The sequence below is a fragment of the Molothrus ater genome, chromosome 1 (genome assembly GCF_012460135.2).
Source record: "Molothrus ater isolate BHLD 08-10-18 breed brown headed cowbird chromosome 1, BPBGC_Mater_1.1, whole genome shotgun sequence".
Classification (NCBI taxonomy): Eukaryota; Metazoa; Chordata; class Aves; order Passeriformes; family Icteridae; genus Molothrus; species Molothrus ater.
In genome coordinates, this window is record NC_050478.2 from 54,182,795 (window position 1) to 54,204,303 (window position 21,509).

At 39.9% G+C, this 21,509-nt stretch overlaps 1 protein-coding gene across 1 annotated transcript; it reads left to right on the top strand.

The window, feature by feature from the left end:
• The first annotated feature begins 566 nt into the window (after positions 1-566).
• MPLKIP (M-phase specific PLK1 interacting protein) lies at positions 567-20,136 on the top strand. The gene is made up of 3 exons (XM_036404977.2): positions 567-969; positions 7,314-12,750; positions 15,623-20,136. Exons 1-2 carry the CDS (start codon positions 616-618, stop codon positions 7,515-7,517), a joined length of 558 nt encoding a protein of 185 aa, XP_036260870.1. The 5' UTR covers positions 567-615; the 3' UTR covers positions 7,518-12,750; positions 15,623-20,136.
• Positions 20,137-21,509: the final 1,373 nt, after the last annotated feature.

Below are 21,509 nucleotides of genomic sequence, written 5' to 3' on the forward strand. Positions count from 1 at the left end.
AAACCAAGTAGTGCTTTGTTGTACTGACAGAAATAAATAACAATAAAAAAATCTTTACCATTTTTTTAGAGCTGCTGAGGATTTGCATTAATATGTACGTGAGAACAGAGCAGGAATGTGGAATAAATAACATTGTTAAATTGACTTTGTGCTAAATGTGAAGTTCTCCTACGACAAGAAATGTGAGGCAAACACTCGCTTTGCTTTACAGGAGTTTATTTCGTCGTTTTTAGCAGCTGTAGAACCGCGGGCATTCGCTGACAGCCACGCTGAGCCCACGGACGCCGTAAAGCCCCATCCTGTGAGTTACCAGGCATCTTCTGAGACTCCTACTCCAGATTACACCTCTTCAGCTGAAGGCGCTCAGAACCCCTCGGGCTCGGCTTGCCGGGTCGCTGTGTGAGGCTGCTGGGCCCTCTCTCCCGCCTCCCGCTTCCAGGCGGGATGGGATGGACGGCGCCTCGCCCTCCCGCCGCGGAACGTTTGGAGCCGGAACCTGCCGCCCGTCCGCCCGGCGGGGAAGAGGCGGGGGAAGAGAAACGAGCGGACGCGGCGCTGCCGCCATTGCACAGGTTCCGCTGCCGCCGCCGCCGCCATTCCCGGCCTGTCCCGGCCATGTACCGGCCGGGATTCCGCGCACCGACACCTCCCTATGCGGGCGGCGGCTTCCGGAGCTCTCCCTCCTGCGGAGGACCCTTGCCGCCCTCTCCGCGAGGCTACGGGAGCCCCCACCACACGCCGCCGTACGGCCACCGGCCCGGGCCGTACGGCAGCGGCCTCTCGCCCCGCGGCCCCGGGTTCCACGAGCGCTTCGGGAGCCCCTCGCCGGGGGCGCAGACCCCGCGCAGGCCGCAGAGCGTCAGTCCCCGGTACCCGGCTCCGTACGGCGGCTCGTCCCCGGCCGGGGCGCCTCTGCACCCGCCGCCGCAGCACAAGCGCTCGCCCGGCGGCTTCCAGAGGCACTTCCAGGTATGGGGCAAGGCGAAGAGGGACACGGGGAGGAAGGAAAGAGGGAGGGGGAGAGAGAGGGTGGGAGCTGCTGCTGCTGCTGCTGCTGCTTCTAAGCGAGGCCCGTAGCCGCCTGGGGAAGGCACACCGGGGCCTTGTGTCAGCGCAGCATCCACCCGCCAACAGGATTTTCAGGGAAGAGCGAGGCTTGAACCTCACTGGGCAACATCAGCTTTTCCCCCGCCCATTCCCCCGCAGTAGAGAGGACGGACAGAGCACCGGCAGCTGTGAGATGAGGAAAGGGAAGAGGGCCCTAGGCTGGCGCAGCTTTCTTTTTCATATTCTGGCATGTGAAGGTAGAGAATTAAGTACCGGCCAAAACGACAGCAATCACCTTCCTGCCTCCCTCTGATCGGTTTTCTTTAATGCAGTGGTGAAGGGTGGTGTGCGTTTACTTTGCCCGGGTTGTCGTCCATCGTGGGAGCTGCCCTATCCACACCCTATCCACACGAAGTTTCCAGGCACACGGACAGAGAAAAGGAGTGCTCCATTAAAAAGAATTAAGCTGAGGCTCCTTTAAGCAGAAGCATCTGTTGTGGTAATAGACTCTCATTTTAAAGTCTTTGCTTTGCATTGAAAGCTTCCTGAAAGCCAGCAACAGCAGGTTCTATGAGTTAAGCTTTTTTCCAGCGGTGTTAGTTGTGGTATGTGACTGGCAATGCACACAGGGATGGCAGTTCTCAGGAGAACAGCTTTATATGTATAACTGGCTTTATGCAATATTAGAGAAGCCTTAAAAGTGTAACAAGTAATATGAGCAGTACAATGATAATTTTTTTTGTGCTCTTATTGATACTTGAAGGATTAAATATGATAATGAAGTCACATCTTAATAGAGATTAGTAAAATCTTAATGTGCCTGCACTGCATTGTCATGTATCCACTGAAGACTAATATTTTGTTATTTTCTTATGATGCAGTTAACTCATAAATCTCATAGCTGATGGAAGGGGATCATTACAAAATTTATACATTGTCTTCAGCACAACAGAGACTTTCCTGGTGTGGAAGCTAACAGATTGCATAACCCCAGTGCCTTTTGAAAAAGCCAAGCATATGGCATTTCTGCTGCAGATTATGGAGGGACAATTTATGTCATTGATGTCTAATTTCCTTTTAAAAGATCATTCTTTGGCTGTTCAATTAAGTGGTTTTTTCAAAGCCTGCCTGACATGGCTTGGCACTGGCACAGTGCCAGTGCACCCATGAAAATGTATTCTCTCAAATGGTTACTGTGAGATGTGACCAGAAACCAAGCAGAGCAGGCTCAAGCCTAGAAATAAAGAAAAAAAAAAACTTTATTAACCTACACAATAATAAAAGGAATACATAAAATTCAGAATGAAAACATTGATTCCACCTCCCCCCACCAAATTTCCACCAAAGCACAATGAGACAAAACCTTGGATTCTCAGTCAAGTTACCACCTCTCAGATAATCAATTCTCAGTTCATCAAGGGAGAGAGGAGTCTCTCTTGTACCATAGTCTACCACAGGAAATACAATTGAAACCTTTTGTGTTTCCATGTCACACATGGCACCACCTGGAGAAGATCTGCCATCCTGACATCCTCCTTCTACATACAGTCAGTGCTCTCACCACTGCATATGGACCAAAACTGCTTATAGGGTTCCTTTTAGGGATGCTTTGCCAAGTACCAAAAAACAACAGTTTCTCATTTTGGGACGACAGTCTCCCCCATTTTCACCTCCCCTGCAGCCAAGGGTCTTCAGAACAGAGATCTTCTTCCCTGAAGATGGAAGCCACCACCACACCCTCCTCATCTTTGTTCACTTCACTCTTGCACATTGCGCCACTGCAGCAGGTCACTCTCACTCCTGCACTGGCAATCACTACAGCAGGTCACTCTCTTGCTCAAACCATTCCATCCCCCTAAATGCAGTCTCTGTGTCACACGAAAACTAAAAGTCCAGCCAAAGGCCACTCCATCATCTCTTCCCACCTAAGATTCTTTCCCATCTTCTTCTGACATCTCAGGTCCCAGGCTGTCTCTCTTCTCTTTGAGATCAAGGAGAACTAGTGTTTCACAAGGTTTTCTTTGCCTAAGAAAGGGTTGAAATCTCGGGCTCTGCTGCCCTCGGGACAGCTGAACTCGCACCTCCCCCCTTCTCTTCCTCCTCTGCCTCCGTGCTGCCAGCTCTCTCTCTCTCTCTCTCTCTCGCTCTCTCTCTCTCTCTCTCTCTCTCTCTCTCTCTCTCTCTCTCTCTCTCTCTCTCTCTCTCTCTCTCTCTCTCTCTCTCTCTCTCTCTCTCTCTCTCTCTCTCTCTCTCTCTCTCTCTCTCTCTCTCTCTCTCTCTCTCTCTGGGGAGGAGGCTGCCTGGGACATCCCACTGTTTCTCCACCCCTCCGTCCTGTCCTGCAGGGGCCAGCCTGGTTCCTTTCCCTTCCTCCCGCTTCTCTGGGCACCCGGCCTACCTCAGCCTAGGCCGCATGGCTTCCCCTCCCCTACCCAGCCTGTGGCTGGGCAGGGGAGGTCCAAACTCTGCACTGACCAGAAGGAAAGAGAAAGTCGTCTGGGAGTTCTCTGCTTTTAACTCCCTGTGATCTCAGAGGTGTATCCATGTCTTCAGTGGTTACACCAGGTGTCAATATTCAAACCTGACCAGTGATTGGTTTGGCTGGAACTTCGCGAAAAACTTACTTCCCTGTCAACCGACTCTGCCTTAGAATTAATTGAGCAGAAGAATATGCAGGAATCCTTTTGTCTTTAGTTTTAGTCAGTTTCATGTCAGCACCTGAGGATGGGAACCTTCCCATAGGCTCCATTCCTGATGTAAGAAATCTGACATAAAATCTGGTTACATTCTGAGGTAAGAAACATGACATAAAGAAGGTACAAGTTTGAATCCAGTCTCAGACTGTCACAACATTCTCTCCCCTTTCCTTCTTTAGACCTTGTGTGTAGTTTAGGAGCACTGGCCTGATGGCAGCTCCTTCAGAGACTCAGAGGATATTGAATGTCTGTAGCTTTGCCCAGGACTGAAGAAATGTGTGAGTCTGCACTTTGCGTGTACACATGAGCTGTTCTGCCTGGGAGGGCAGTAGAGGCAATCACAGAGGGAGTTAGTCTCATAAACCATGAGTCCCCATCTGCTTAGGTGTGGATAAGGATCTCTGCCTATGAGGCCATAAATAGATTCAGATGGAAAGCCCTTTTGCATTTTCTGAGCATCAGGTTTCTTGTGAGGCATGTGCATTGTCCCCTCTCCTCTGTAGATCCTCTTAAGTGAACTCCAATACCTTTGACATTTATGATGCTACAGTCACTTTTGAGATTAAAATCTTAAGTGGCCCTTTAAAATTGCATTGGAAAATCCAAAAGAGAGTTTATGTTTACCTTAGTGTTCTATTAATGTCATGCCATTAGCATTCTGTACTCATTTTGTGCTGGAAGACTTTCATTCTTTGAAACAAACGGAAAACTTGAAGGAAAACATACTGAGCTTGTTTTTTCTGAAATGGCTTACTCAGCCTTTATCTGGCCAGTAGTATATAGCACCTTCTGGTTTTTCCACAGAGGTGCATATTTTATGAAAACATGTTTCTGGAAACAAGGGCCTGTAGTGACAGGACAAGAGAGAATGCCTTTAATCTGTAAGAGAGTAAGTTTACATTGGAGATTAGGGAGAAGCTCTTTACTGTGAGAGTGGTGAGGCACTGGAACAGGTTGCCCAGAGAAGTTGTGGATGCACCATCCCAGGCATTATTCATGCCCAGGCTGGATGGGGCTTTCAGCAGCCCATACTAGGGGGGGTGTCTGTGCCCTCAGGAGGAAAGTTGAGACTAGATGATCTTGAAGGTCCCTTCCAACCCAAACCATTCTGTGACTTCTCATCTCCACTTAGAATACACTTAGAGGTAATGTTTTATTCCCTACACTCAGCAGGAACTATTGAACTAGCTGGTAGCAGCAGCTATGGAATGGTATGGATCAAAAATTGTTACAGAAAGTAAAAGAAATGCCACCCTTTTGAAATAGTACAGTTGTGGTTTTTGTGGTCTCTGCATATGCCAGTGGCTGTAATTACATCAGGGGAAGCAAGCTGATAAAGGGAGTGACTGTCCCCAATTTCAAGGCAATATTACTCCACTCAGTAACCCTTTAATGAATAGCACTAAAAGCTGTTGTTTTCTGCTTCAAAGAGAGATTTGTTATCTAGAGAAAAAGTACTGAGAATAGATTCACTTTTTTTAAGGAAAGTTCATTGAGAAAATGCTGTTGGCATAAGTGACAAGTAATAGAAAGTTTTTTTAAGCTATCTTTGGTACCAGATAGTGCCTCTTGCACTGAATGGTTTCACTTGTACAGGTAGAGCTGATTTCCTTTTCCACTGGTCTGTAACATAAATAATCACATTTTGGTTTTCTTCCCTAAAAATAATTCAGAGGGGAAAAAGCATGTGATGACTAGTATTCTAAACTTAAATAATCTACATGCTTACATGTACTGAAGGCTGTCAATCTTGTATTACAGAATAATAAATTTCCTATATTTCAAAAATGCTAAAATTATTGTAATGTCAGTGTTACAGATGACCTGCATCATACTGTAGTGAAATTAAAGATTATTAAATAAATCCATATGAATGAGCCTTACCATTGAATTATTTTGCTCCTTCCCTGAATACTGCAGATCATTATATCAGCTCATGTTTCTTTTGCCTTCTGCAGATTAAACATGGCAATAAATGAGCTCCACATTCAATCTGTTTTACAATGTCAAAAGGTCTTCATTAAATGTGGTAATTTAGGTATGGTGGAGTTTTGTGTTTTTAGGACAGAATGCACTGGGTACTGCTTTTTCGCTACTAAATGTGAATACTTAACATAAATGTCACTTGCTAGAGCATGTCAGCTCATTCTAGGAAACTCCATGCCCCTTAGAGAGTTTTTAGATGTATTCTGAGGTGATTCTCTGACCCTCATGGGGTTGGATACAATATTGTAATTCGCCACCTTTTAGAAATTCTTGTGTGTTGAGATCATCCTCTTAGCTACATAACCTAGCTGCAAAGAATCATCAGAAACAAGTGCTCTATAAATAAGACACGGATGTTCCCACATTTGATCATGTGAAGTATCATCAAACTTCAGGAGCTCCTGAAAAGTTCTCGCTGGAAACACATTGACACATTCCTGCCACAGCATGTTAGCAGAAATAGGTTCAAGCTGTTTGAGTGAAATCTATTCTTCTGGCTAAAAAGTGGGTCTTTCACTTTATGGCACCATATCTCAGTTCTCCTCAAAAATTGTTTTACATGATCTATTTACATAGATGTTAGGACTTATAAGTCAAATTCAAATACCATCACTGCTGATCCAAAAATTCAGAGGTGGCCGGGTTGTGGGGGAAAGCAGCCATTAATCAAGTGCTTTTACCCTGTTTTACAAAATCTGATAACCAGACTCAAGGCATCCTGTTGCTCTGACCATACAGAATGCAATGGGCATGCCTGAAGATTACTGTGTATCTGGGTAGTATGGGTTGCTTAACTTTGGTTAAAACAATTTAAATAAATACAGATTTAGATAGAACTTCACCTTTTAGAGGAGTGAATCTGAGGAGAACAATAGATGATGCTAACAGGTGAAAAAGATTATAGGAGCTCCTTTATGTCAGCACTCTTTAAGCTGCAGACTTGTAGCAGCTTTACAGAAGCAATTGTTGTGAACCTTGATCTTAAAAAAAAATCAAATATGAAAAGCTCCCTGCAAAAGCCAATACCCACTAAGTCACTGATTACCACTGAGATTGTATATAAAATAAAGTCATGGGTTTTCAAATTTCACAGAACACTGGTTTGGTTAAAAGAAGATTTTTTTTTCCCCCAATGAATTCTTTGTAGCTATTTGCATTATAAAATGCTGTGTTCAATCTGTAAGTACTTAATATTTGACTTCTGCTCTTTTTAATATTGTCAGCTCTTCCTCAGCCTCTAACTCCCTGTTTTGTTGTTCAATTTTTTTTAGACATGTTGACAGATTATGAAAAATAGCATGAGCTGCTTTTCTGCAGCTATATGCCAGAGTGATGTAAACAAGTATTTGGAAGAAGATTGTGGGTAGTGCTTTTTTCTTATCCTGGTAAATCATCACTTAAAAGTAAAATACATTAAAGTTAATATTTCCCGAGGAAGATGCAAGATGTAGTAATTAAAATTAATAATCAGCTTCAGAGTTCTACTGCAGTAGAAAGAAACATTTTACATTTTTTTTACATTTTTTTTTCTTAGTTTGAATTAGACTATTAAATGTTTCTTTACCTGATGATTTTCTTCCAAAGGGATCACCCAGGACATCTACTCCATTTGGTACAGCGCATGGCAGAGAGAAAAGAGTCTCTAATGATGTGGAAAACTATTACAGACCTTCAATGCTTGAGGACCCATGGGCTGGCCTAGAGCCAGTGTCTGTTACAGACATAAACCAGCAATACAGCAGTGAGCAAACAACATGTACTGGTAAAAAAGGGAGGTATTTCAGCTAACACTTTTAAAGGCCAAATAATTCCATCTTGTCAGGAAAACTTTGGGACAAATCTTTTCACTTACACAAGATGAACAATAATCAAGACCTTAGATAATACTTTTATTTCATCACATGTCCACCCTTTTATCCTACCTTTTTTATTGCATTGGATATTTTTATGTATGGGAGGCAAAAGGAGTGGTAGGAAAACTTACATTTCTGGCTATGTGGAAGTGCCTACCAGCTCTGAAGAACAGTGTTCTTTAATCACCAGCGACTGATTTGTGACTGTTAAAGCAAGTTTCCATATACTTACCTCTCCCATGCCAGACTGTTAGCCTTCTATTGTAAAGTCGTTTAGGAAGTGGTATTTTTTATGTTTCAACATTTTTAGATTGAAATAACTTGGAAATAAAATAAAGTTTTGTAAATCTTTGTTTTGTAATGTATAAAGAATATCTTAGGAGATTTGTTAAGGTGAACACATTAACACAGTAATTCACAACACTGAAATTAGGTGACTTCTGTAAGTGTGCTTGTATGCTGTAGTTAACATCTGGTTTTGTGCATAATAATTTTTGTTAATTGCAGTGTAATGTGAAATTGAAACATGACTTATAGCCATCTCAGGAAACAAATGTATTGGTTTTGGAAAGTTTAATTTGTTGAACAAACTCAAGTCACAAAATTAATTCTGGAATTATTTGCTTTTGTGTTTAAAAATATATATATTTAGATCAATATTAGAAATTTCTGGATTATAGTAACAAGTCTGCTCATTGACAGTTTAAGTCTAAAGAACGCATAAAACATCAAGCTTAAGTAAATGCAAATTTTCTTTCTGGATCCACCTGCTAGAATAGTACAGAATGAGTGACAGTTTTTGTTACACAGTTGACATTAGTACATGCATTGCATCTTTTTTTAATCCATTTTATATTTTTCAATTATTTTTTTATTTTTACTTAGAGCAGGCATCATTGCCAGGAAAATTGATTTGTGTGTGTACATGCTATATTTTTATACTGAAGAGGAAAGCAATGCTTTGGGGTTTTTAGAGCTTGTCTTTACATGGAAGATCCATGCTTAAATTCAGGCGTGAATATCATAATCTAGAATAAAAAAGACATAGTTCCAGCTGCAGGCATGTTCTTAACTTGCCGTGTTACAGCTGCAGTATTTAGATAAATTTGTTGTTGAACTTAACACTATTTGTTTGTTGATCTTGGGTTTTAAACCAAGGTAGAGTGTAAAAACTTTGTTAAATAAAACCATTAGTTTAGTTTTCAAAATACATGTGTTCTTTTAAGCTTCTTATGTACTCAAAACTTATTTTTGTAGTCCTGAGGCAGGATTAAGTAGAAAAGCACAGGAAATCCCATTAAACTGTTCTTAGTAACTTGTCTTTTGCTGAGGTAGAATAGTCCTCTGTACTCTTTATCTGTTTCAGCATAAGATGTGTTAGGTTAATACTGCCTTCAGGAACAACTTCAGACTGTAAGGGGAGCTTAATATGTTCAAATGTTCTGACTCTCTTGTACTCTTAGGACCACAGTCTAAAGTATGTCACTTGTGTGTTCCCCTGGTTCACCCTATTATTTTAGTATTACATCCAAAAAGTCTGCTTCAAGAACTGAGAACATAAAGCCTGCTGGATATCAAGAATGGTTAAATCTTCATCCCAGAATCAAAAACTGGTTCCTTAAATGGCAGCTATCAGTATTGTTGTCTTTAATAGGTACCAGCTAAACTGAGATGACTTGACAAGTTATAGAATTTATACATAAGTTAATCAACATCATTGTGAAAACTGAAGTGTAAATTTTTCTTTCCTTTTTTGTTTTTTCAACCTTGTCGGGTGCTGTTAAGCTCACAGGAAAAAAAAAGTTGCAGTGTGCTTAATCAAGTGCCCTGTTTCTTTGCCGTTTCCCATGTAATTGAAATGCAATTTAGTTTTTGCAATATTTGGTGATCTTGGAGAAACAAATATGATTTTATTTAAGAGAGTAAATCCATGATGTGTTCTCAGTTAGATGTGATGAGAGTCTGGGTTTGGAAAGGAGAAAGGAAAGGTAAGGGATTCCTGAGAGAAAAGAGATTGTTAGAGGTGGGACTTCTTACAGAGTAGCCAGTATGAGCTGCCCTTGCACATTGAAAGGATGGATTTTTCCACTTTGGCATTGCAGTAGACCCAGGCATCAACTGGAACCAGGTGTCAGACATCGGTGAAGGTAAATCTTCCAGAAAGAGAACAGAAAATAATTATGAAACACTGTTTAATCCGTGCAGACCTTCCACTATGTCGTCTGTTAAATTGCTGCTTCAGTGCACTTCAGGATATGACTCAACAATTTTAAGTACATCATACTGCTAAAAGCTACAGTCATTTGGTCAAGAATCAGCACCAAAAACTTTAAAATTATTCACCTTTCTGGCTTCTGGGAGAAATTCTGTAATTACAGTAAAATTTAAATATGTCATTGTTGGAGAGCTGTAAAATGCATGAACACGTGTTCAGAACTATAAATATAATGTTCTTAAAGTCAAGTTAATCTTTGCCTTTTTTGACATGATGTCTATTAAGCTTAAGAACATACCTCCTCACCAGTTGTTTTTTCTTTTTACCATTTGGCAAACATCTGTTAATGAAGTGGTACTTCATAGTACCACTATGACTCTGGAAATAGCATGTGATGATGAAATGTAAAGCACAAAATACATCATTTTTTCATGAGCCCGTGAAACAAAATAGTCCTTATGTCTTTTTAATGAAGGGATTCCTCTGTAATGAACACAATATATGGGCATTGCTCTTTCTTCAACAGACTTCATAGATTTGAAGGTAAGTTAGCTTCTTTTTCAGAAGTTTGGGTTTATACACCATACCATTCTGTTTTGTTTGCCTTGTGTTTGTCAAGTCCATTTGACTATCTCTTCATTTGTTTTAAAGTGTATCTCATTAGTAACTCTTCCAGCAAAAATGTAATTCACTTGCTGCTGGTTTTGCTCCTGTGTTTAAAATTGAACTGCATCACTACTACATTAACAGTAACAAGGACTTAAATCAGCTGAGGACGTGTGTAATGCAGCAATACACTGGGTGGGTATTAACCTCAGGATGTGCACTATACTAGTTCAAACTTCAGTTTTGGGGTTTCATTCCAGCTTTATCATATGGAATATTCATTCTTCTGTGGCACTCAGTACACGCATTGAAATTGTTAAATAATTTAGCATATTAAAATATAAATTAAAGTGGGATTTTAAAAGTTCATGTTAAACTCCTCCTCTTTAGAATTAGAAGTAATGCATTGAGATGTAGCATTTTCCTAATGTCAAACGTGCGAACATTTAGCAGGTAAAATGTGTCTGATCAGCAGAATGGATAAGTACTTTTGCAGTCAGGTTGCTTGTGTTGTTAAGGCCATATTTATGTGCTCTTAACTTTATAGAAATTACTTGAGTAGAAATCAAACGGGGGAGCATTTGAAAAATGCATTATATGGAAATTCTACATGTAGCTGTTCACCTTCCTTCTAAAGAAAAGATTTTTTATAGCATGTTTGGTTTTCAAGCTGTGCTTCTGAGTAATCTCACTGAAGTCAGAGGATTTGCTCATGCAGCTGGGATATGTAAGTATCTAGTGTTACAGTTTGAAAATTCTGTCATCCATTTATCCATCAGTGCTTTTTACCAGCACTGCAGTTTATTCCTCTGCCTAGCAATTGCTCTGAATTCGAATTCATAAATGGCTTTTATACATGACTGTCTTGCAATGAATTAAACTCGTTTGAGGAATATTTTCCAAAATTCTCAAGAGTAAAGACTGTTCTCTTTTCCCCAAATCTTGGTGCTTGCCTTCCTTCTATCTTCTTGGAACTGGCAGAGGAGAGGGAGGATTGCCTACACTGATGGGTGAAGAATCGTGTAATGATTTTCATATCTCAGGCTTTCAGAAACTTGCATACCAATTGACATAGGGAACTAGATAAACTTTTTTATCATTTGAGATAGTTCAAACAACTTTTTACAGTACAAGAAATGAAAGAAATCAAGTTGTGTTTATGCTCAACAGTAACGCAGTTTCAGCATTCAGTCATTAATTCACAACCAAATTTCTTTTTTGCCTAGAGTAACTTCTTGTATGTATGTCTCAAAAGGCACATTCTCTGCCATTTTCACTTTAATGTGTGTTTTGCTGACTTAGGACTTAACAATAATTTCTCAATCTGAACTTCTGAATTTTCTTTTACAAAATAAATAACTCTTGAGTGTTTGACCTCAAATCTAGTCCTTCCCTTTAAACTGATGCTGACTCATCTATTTTAGATCTGTCAAAAAAGGCTTTATCTTATCCCCATTGCTTACTTGATGACACTAAGAAACCTTTGCCTCCTGGGCTGGAGACAGCTGGGCAGATGTTTGGTGTGTGGCCACCCTTCCTGTCCTAGAGGTTACCCCTAGACTTTGACCATTCCAGGAGCTGTTTTGAGACAAATAGTAATCCATTTTGCTTCACCAGCTTTGTGTGGGGTCCAAACCCAATCAGGGGGTTGGTTAGTGCGCATCCTGGATTTTAAGTTTCATCAATATCTTCTGCAGTAAAATCACAGGTGAATTCCACTGCCCTTTTTTCACTCATCTGTGGCTGTTACACAATGTTGTTCTGAACTAGTCGTGTAAACATTTGTGTTCAAGAATGTAACTCCTGCAGCTAAAAGGGGTCATACCAATACAGTTCCAGAGAGAAGTTTTTAATGCTGCTGACTGTCCTGCTATTATAATCTGCACCAAAAATCTGCATGTATCACCCTGCTTCTGTGTAGCAGTAACCATTAACCATGCTGTTTGATGCTGTATTAAAATGCACTTAAACCTGGTATCCATAAGTATTTGCCACAATCTAATTGCTGTGTATTCAAGGTAGTTAAAAGCTGTTACTGTAGAGTCAATGGGTTCAAATCCTTGTTGTATGTATGAGGAAATTCCTATGAGTTCAACCTGCTGAACATGATGTTGATGGAACTGTTAGTATACCAGTAAAGGGAAGAACAAAACCTTTTTCACACTGATGGCAAATGATTCTCTTTTCAAGCATCACAGAGCTGCTGCTAAAACAAGGGAAGAGGAATCAAGATAATTGACAGCTTCTGTGGATGAGTGCGCAGCATAAAGTACAAATAACAGGGCTGACATAAGCTTTAAAAAGCGCTGATTGCCAGCTTGGGAGTAGCATCATCAATAGTTGGATTGTAAGTAGCAATTGCGGTGTTCTTAAATCAAACCATCACCTCCTGTGGCTTTATGAAGATTTTTAGGTTAATATAAAAGAAGGCTTTGAGCTATATTCCCTTAACAGATGTTGGAAATTAATGTTACTATTCCTACAGTTGAGTTTGCAGAAGAGACTGTCTTCATCACTTGTCTGTGAAGTTTAGTTTCTTTGTCTTTTTTTTTTTTCAAGCTAAGAAAAAACAGGATTTGAAAATCTCAGGATTGTAACAAAGATAAAAGGGAGAATTAACATGTGCAAATGGTCCAAAAGTACAACTTGAGTTAATAACTATAAGAAGGCACTGAGAATCTATTGATTACTTGGCATTGCACTTTCCTAAGGCTGTTTCCCTTGTCTGTAAATTTTTAATAGCCTCCTGATTCCTGTGGCAATTAAATTACACTAAGGAAAATTATTGGGTTCGTAATTTCCACATGTTGGAAAGCTGTTTGCACACTATGGGCAACAGGTTAAGAAACTGTGATAACTGTTTGCAAATGAATGAGCTGCCAAATTGTGTCAGTGTTGGAACTGAAGACACCTCACTACCAGCAGCATTCCTGTACTTAGAATAGTTTCTAAAATAAAATACCAAGCATGTAGAAAGCTTGTGCAGAGAACCTTTGAATCTGTGTTTTCAAGGTACCTATTGCATCTGGTTGCTTTTTCTGACGACATTTAATTTCCTCTTGCAACAATTGCTGCATGTTTTATTCATTGGCTGTCCTGTAGCCTGTCATCCTCACTGCTGTGGGTGAGGAAAAAATAATTACTGTCTGTATTTTGTGAATATACTACTGGTAGCACCCCAGTTTAGTTTCTCTCTGCTATTAGATCATCCCAGTACACGTTAACCAAATCTCTATGGTGTTACAGCTTGCAAAGTAGATTCTAGTACATTATTAAACATATCCACAAGGCTTTGTGTACTTTGTTTTTCAAGCAAACAGTTTTAAGGGACCTACCAAAAGTGGTTGTTTAACACACACAACCCCACCCAATTCTATCCAGAGAAATAACTTAGGCAGTCTTACTCTAATTTTTCCTCTCCAGAGAGTTTTCAATTGTCTCTTTCCCCCCCCCCCCCCCACCCTTTTTTTTCAGTACTGTCCATACAGCAGCCATAAGTTAAGGCTCTTCTGCCTTGGTTTTCCATGGAAATAAGTATGCCCTCCCTACCTTTCCATTGGAATAGGTTCACTCCACCCTTCAGGGCTTTGCTGGAGGGTTTGATGGAATCAGTGTCATCCAACCACCCAGCACATTCAGTCCCTACAGGTCCTGTTAGTTTACATTGCTGGAGATGACAGAATTATGAAGTCACACAGATCCCTGCTGACTCATCTAAATGAGCCTGCAGTGGTTGAGTGGTGGACTTTGTTGTCAGATGTGCAGTGAGAACTATAAAACGCAGACATGACCTTGCCATAGTGGCCACGCTTCAGATTTAAAAAAAGCCACTACTGAACGTGCAGACAAGTGGTGCTCAAATCTGTGTTAAACATTGCAAATTTAGCAATAATAAACAGGCAAAACCACTCTAAAAAGACAACAGAAAAAGTATGTAAGAAGGAGGCACAGGGAAACTGTTGTATTGATCCCAGTTCTTTCTGGTAGCTTCCCAACACAACCATCTCTTAAATACTTACATTTTCACTAAGGATAGCCTCATTGATAGTACACCAAGTTGGATGGAGGAAAAACTACCTCATGAAAGAAAAAATATCAAGTATTCTTGTGACAGTGTTCACAGGGGTTCTTGGATGACGCAAGAGACAAGAATGTTGACTCCATGTTCAGAAGGCTTGATTTATTATTTTATGATATATATATATATATATATATATATTACATTATAACTATACTAACAGAATAGAAGGAAAGGTTTCCTCAGAAGCTAGCTAAGAATAGAATAGAAAAGAATGATAACAAAAGGCAGCTCTCTCGGACTCTGTCTGAGATAGCTCCGTCTTGATTGGCCATTAATTATAAACATCTAAGATGGGCGAATCACAGATGGACCTGTTGCATTCCACAGCGGCAGATAACCATTGTTTACATTTTGTTTCTGAGGCCTCAGCTTCTCAGAAGGGAAAAAGTCCTAAAGAAAAGGATTTTCACAAAAGATGTCTGCGACATATTCTTGCTCCAGCAGCCACAGGATGTATTACTGTTTTTAAATCCATGAATGACAAGAAAGCAGATACGCATTTCTGAGGGAAGTGAGTTTGGTGGACAGCAGAAATCAAAAGGTTGTCTGCCTAGGGACCTTTCCTATTCAATATACTTAATCATTTACTGCCAGTTTGAAAAGACAGTTCAACTTCAGTCCGGCACTACTTACTTCAGTGCTAAATTCTACTTAGACATTTTTGAACAGCCCGAAGATCTGCTACAGAGCAACTGCTTTCATGCTTGAAACCTTTCAATGAGTAGAAGGAAAAAGCAAGGTTCTGGTGTCATTCTAACTGTATTAATATATCAGAGAAAAACAGCAGAAACACATCTAGTCAAAGCGTATGGCTTAAAAAGCAGCTAGTCTGTCTCTAGGTAAGCATCCCAAAATAAATAATCCAGTTTCAGGCCTGGCTCATCAGGATCATCAGTTCAGCCAACTTGCCCCTCCACCTCCTGGCATGGAGACAATGCCAGGTGAAAGGGTCTGCACGTTGAAAACCACACCACTGGCATGAGTCGTTTTCAGTCATTTGTAATATCACAAAGCGTCAGCACAGAACATGGGCAGGAGTCCAGAACATGTTAAAGGTGTCCCCATAAGAGACACAAAAGGGTAGAAGGCTGAAGAAAGGTAAGACCTGCATTCATTCCCTCACTCTGTTTCTTCACAGGCTCCACAACATCGTGGCCAAGCCCTGCATTTTCTCTGGAGTCATTTTCCATGAGTAATTGCAAATATTCTTTCTGTGGCTGACACTTCAGTTGAACCAGATATTTCTCTCTTAAAAGACTTCCACTCTTTTGTGACTTAAGCTATCCATAAATTATTTTTTTATTCTTAATGTATTGATTTATTATAAAATAAACATTTATGATTCAGAGCTATGTGTATCACAAGAAGATTTTTCAATTCTGAACTATCACTGTTCCCCTAGTTCTGACAAAGCAAAAACAAGTGTTTTCAAATCTCACAGATTAAGATTGAATAGTTTAAAATGTGTTTCAAACTAATCTTGCTGATGCCTGAGACAAGAAAATTAATTCCAGTGAGCTTTTCCAACAGTGAATCTTAGAATGGGAGCTGCCTGTGACCATCTTTTTTATAATGATGTTGTTTTTGCAACATCAATTGCAAAGCAATTTACAAAGGTATTTCAATCTGTAACAATCTGCTTTCAATCTGCTTTTTCTGCCTGCAGTTTTCACAATCCTGCTTCATTATTTTTGTCCTGAGGTCCTGTTGAATTTTTGCTTATTATTATTTCTTTTTACTAGCTGCAAATTTTAAGGATCTTTCAAAATGGTAAAGAAAAATTAGTTTTAAAGTTCCAAGTAGTGTCTATACATATTGAGTCCCAAAGAGTGAGTGAAATCAATAACTTGGATGATTCTAGTTGTGAAGAGGTATGGGATACAGACCTTTTCAGTATCCATGGACTAAAGCAGTAAGTGAAATGCCCCTTTTGCTAAGAAATGCTACATAGATTTTGGTCAAATCCCAAATCTCACTGTCAATCAGTTGGTGGTAGAAAGAAGTATATCCTGTGAAATCCTGCACAATGTTATGTCTGAACCTCACCTGGCAACTCCCATGTAAAACCACCAGTTTTGTTTAAACCACAACAAGGACACTTAATATTTAAAGATTTGCCTTTCTGGTATCCCAGGGAGAAAGAGTTAAAACAATTCACAGCTTTTTCTTGGAATTTCCCTCTCCTCTCCAGAGAGGTCTGTTCTGGAGTCATGTAAACACAGACATCTGCTTGCTGTCACTTCACCCTTATTTTGAATTCATAAGAATAGAAAGAATCCCAGAGGGAGTTCCAGACAAGGCCACTTCCTTGTGGACAAGGCCACCAGCCCTACATGCCTTTATCCAGTAAAAAGGCAGATGAAGTGCTGAGGCTCATACATATTTCATGAACCTTCTGGCTATGAGTTTTGTTCTAACTTTGAAGTTAGAAATGCAATTCATTCTGTCTGAAAATAGTATCAAACCAAATTTATTTTTCAAATAAAAAGTGGACAAAATTTTTGTATACCTAAAGTGTGTAAAGGAAATTGTGAATACAATAAGCTTATGGTAAGAAGACCACTAAACTAGAGTTGCTGTCTTAAAAAAAAGTTTTCTAGGCAAAGTCTGGTATTTTAGTGGGAGTCTCTCCATCTCTTGTGCTTCTCTTTGGAAGTACAAACAACCTCTTTATATGTGATTTAGAAGTCAGGGCTCATCTTTTAATTACTTTGCCTCTTTGTGACTCCAGACAGTCAAGTATGGAAGACCTGAGGAAATAGGTGAACAGTGATTCACAGTTGTAGAAAGGGCTTTAATCCCTATATCCTGCTAAACAGAAATTGACATTACAGATGTAAACATTACTTTTAATATGAAGTTAAACCAACACATTAATTGTATTTCATTAAGCATCAAATAAGTCTTCAGAGGGGATAACATTATTAGTCCAACATTTTGCACATGGGAAAATGAATGAATAGCAAGAGGAGATGTCTTGCTTAAGCCTTATTATTGTTTAGTGGCAGAAGAGAACCTGGTGTTTTCTGCCCTCCCTATTGCATTCCCTAATCAATAACATTTTTAGATCAAGTTTCAAATGCATTGCCTTCCTGGAAGGAGGGATGCGAGTAGAAAGTCAGCCATGCTTTCCAACACATGGTAGTGATACGTGGTAGCTGTTTAATTCTGTGAGAATCTCTCTCACTCTCTGCTGTAACTGTTCATTAAATGTTCCAAATTCTGATAGAGCTCTGAAAAGAACTCCTTAATTTCCTCAAGCATCTTTCAAATCTACTGTAGAGAATAAAAATAGAAACATTGCTCTTAACAAAAGAATAAGTATTCAAGGACTTTGAATAGATGAGAATTTCCATGCTTTCTTTGATAACCTACATGTTTGTGTGCTTCACAGCTCTCCAGGAGAAAGTATTCCATGGCCAAAATATGTATGCCAAATTATACATAATTTTTTTAATGGAAGGTGGTTTTATTAAAAACCCCCAACATTACTTAAAAGGGAAATTCTGACACTGGAGAATTAAATGGAAATCCTGCTGAAGTTAACAGGGGTTCTGGTTTTCATCCTTAGTCTGAACTAAAATCTGCAATGACAGCAGGAACAATTTCAAACTAAGACAATAGTTTTAAGTTTTCATTTACAACGCCATAGCAATGGAGGTCACAATCGCCTTAGAAAAGAAATATTTACTCTATTGAATTTCACTGCATATGGACATGATTTATGCTGTAATCAGAAGCATATCCCCTTCCAGTTGAAGATTCTCAAGCAATTATCATGGAGCAAACCAGTCTTTAGCTCACTAGGCATTAATTTAACAAGACCTTTTCTTTTTTAGTGACCAGTATCTTCATAACTGATTGATGGTTGATCTGGTGCAGCACCTGCTCTCTCAGTCTCCTGTGGTTCAGCTTTTCAGATTAATGAGTCAGAAAGGCAATTGTGACAGTATTATAAAATGTATTGTAATAAACTTTCCATGCTTCAGAACAGAAAAATAATCCACAAACTGATTTCCAGAGTTGAGGTTTCAAGTCCTGAAGAGTTTTTTGGTTGGGGACTCTTTTTGGACAGGAGCTTTAAGTGACATCATCACTTTCTAAAGCATAGAGCTGTCACCATAATTATAAGTCTTTTCGTGTCTTTTATTTTTTAAAAGCTACAGAAAATCAAGCCTAAAAATGTTAATGCATTTCTAGTAGTGGTCAAGCTGTGCAAATGCTGAATTTATATTCGAGCAATATGTAATACTTCACATGATGTAGATGATGTTTTACAAAACACAGGGTGTATAAATGTTACAAACCTGATTTCTTGCTTTTTATGACTACCTAAAGAGCGCTTAATGACAACTTGGGGCAGCTTTTGCCTTCCCATTTGGGAACAGTTTTAGAACTGCTCTGAAGAACAGTAGGAGCTGCCAGCTTCCCCGCTGCACTTTGGAGCATCCTACCAATAAGAAATCTAATCCCATTTCTTGTGTCTGCTTATGTGCTGATGAATTTAATAATGCTGCTGTGGATGTGTTCCCTCTCCTGTCCTGTGAAATCCTTCAGCTCAGTCACACCATAACTTGTCAAGGCATTACACAAGCAAATGGTGATTTCTTGGAAAGGGTAGAGCCCATGTCCTGTGAAACACTGCATAGCAAAGCAAATGCTTTTGTGTTTTTCATGTCAAGCTGTTGTCTCTGCATTGCTTAGAAACTTGGTCAGCTATCACCATTTCCTATAGCAGGAGCTGTTTTAAATATCCATCACATAGAAATAGATTCCCTCAAATTCACTATCAGTGAAGCATCTATATTTGATGTTCTTTCTATTCTGCATTTGAATCCTGACTACTTCTTCCTGTTAGCTGCAGCCTCTTATGTTGTCAGAAGAAGGTTTAAACATTTTTATTTACTGAATATAACTGATCCCTCTCATTCTCATAGCATTTTTTCCCGGATTCTTTGTAGAAAATTATTTCACCTAAATTTAAACTACCATCTTCCTTATTATATCATGGACCACAATGACCATATTTAGCTCTGTTGGATGCTCCTTACTCCCCTTCTGCTCTTGCCACCACAAACATGTCATATGGATTAAATATTTAGACAGAAATATACTTTAGTCAAGACAGGAAGGAAGCCTCATAGTGGGACTGCGTCTCAAACAATCCAATTCAATTTGATGGAAATACTTATTCAGTGCTTTGATTTACAGCTTCCCATAATGAAGGGCCTTGTGTAATAGTTTTTACAATACAAAAGCTCCATAATGCTGAAGTCTTAATACAGGACTGAGGAATGAAAAAGGGAAAAAAAGAAAAAAAACAATGGAAGAGGTTGCAAGATAGCAACAAATGACAGACACTTAAATAAAGCATGCAGAATGTTTCCCTGAATACAAAGAAACAATTTGCATTCTAACAGTTGAGACTAGTAAGAAATATCCAAACCCAAAATGAACAGGAGCTTCCCAGGAGATCAGTTGAAAGAGAAGGTCATCTCCAATTCACTTGATGCTAAAAGCTGAAATAGGGTTAAATTTCTGATAGAACAGGTCTGCAAAGTTCTCTTGAATTTGTTGGCTGTTTTATTATTATCCCCAAAAGGCAGCATTGTCATGGCAAGTACAGTTTGCAAATAAAAATTATTACTACTACCTGCATGTCTTGTTTCACTGTCTTGCGTAACCATATGGGCTTGCTTGGAAGTCTCACAGCAGGATCTGTAATCCATAACAAGAAGCAGTCTAGGAAGAAAAATGTATATAGCTTCTAAAATCTGCCAGGTTTAGAGTAATACTTTCCTGATCCGGAATTGCCAAACCATCTGCAGGTAAGTTTTGAACTATTATTTACTACTCCTCATATACAACATTAATAGATTCCTGTTCATTTCCCATGTCATCTGTAGTTCTTAGTCCATCCCCTACCCCCTCCCCCTCACAAACAGTTTTTAGAAAAAATGGGATTAAAAAATGCTCACAATTAATCTTTGTTCTGCAGAGAAAGTTCCTGTGCAGTCAGAAGGTCCACTGCCTTCCTTGTCTTGAGGGCAAGGATTCCAGCCCAGGGATGAAATGAGTTCTCAAGAGTATTTGTGGGGCAGGAAGGGTTACAGGACTGCATATGGGTAATTTTGGCTGCTATTTTTATCTGCTCTGCACATCCTTTGTTTTCCAGTATGGGGATGTGTTTTAATTTTAGCTCTAGTGCAGGAAGGCAGGGAATGGCCTGCTCCTCTTTTGTAACTTCCATGTATTTTTTGATACTGGGTTAGCTGTAAAGCAGAAGTCCCAGTTTCTCAATCGGTTTCTCAATCGAAAATTGATTTGCAGGCAGTTTCTAACATCCAAACACTCTCTGAAGGGCAATACCAGTAAAGAAAAACAGAAAATTTAAAAATCCAAAACAAAACAAAAAAAACACCACCAAACCAAGTCTTGCTTTGAAACCACTCCCGTTGATCCTTTTTACAGTTGGTAAGGATGAAGGAGAATGAAAATAAGTAAGTAATGAGCTCTTCCTTACTCCCTGTTCAGGGAAAATCACCTCCTAAAGTCAGGCTTCTGTTCAGTTCTCTGTGCAGCCCATTCCTTTCTCAGGGTGGCCTGTAGACAGAGCAAGGAAAGTGAGACTGGCAGCTCTTAGGGCATTGATGCTTGGAGAGGCTCCCAAAGGCAGGGCAAGCACACATCAGAACGTCCTGCCCATGGCCACCTGGGCAAAACCAAGATCTCAAAAGGCTGTCGAGAGTGTGCTGTTCCCCATGCTGACATGCTCCACACATTTGTAAAACAGGGCTGAAAAGAACTCGCAGGAGGAAAGAAAAAAGGCACCTGTGTTAGACATGGCTGCGCATTAAACACTTGCTTCCAGCTATATCCTCTAGCACTAATACCACAGCCTAGCACGCAGGAGGGAGTACAGCAGAGAGACACCTGCAGAAGTCAAATACTGGCCACTTATTCCCCCAAGTTACCTTCAGGGCAGCACACAGCTGTTAGATCTGCTTGTGAGTACAAGGCTGGTT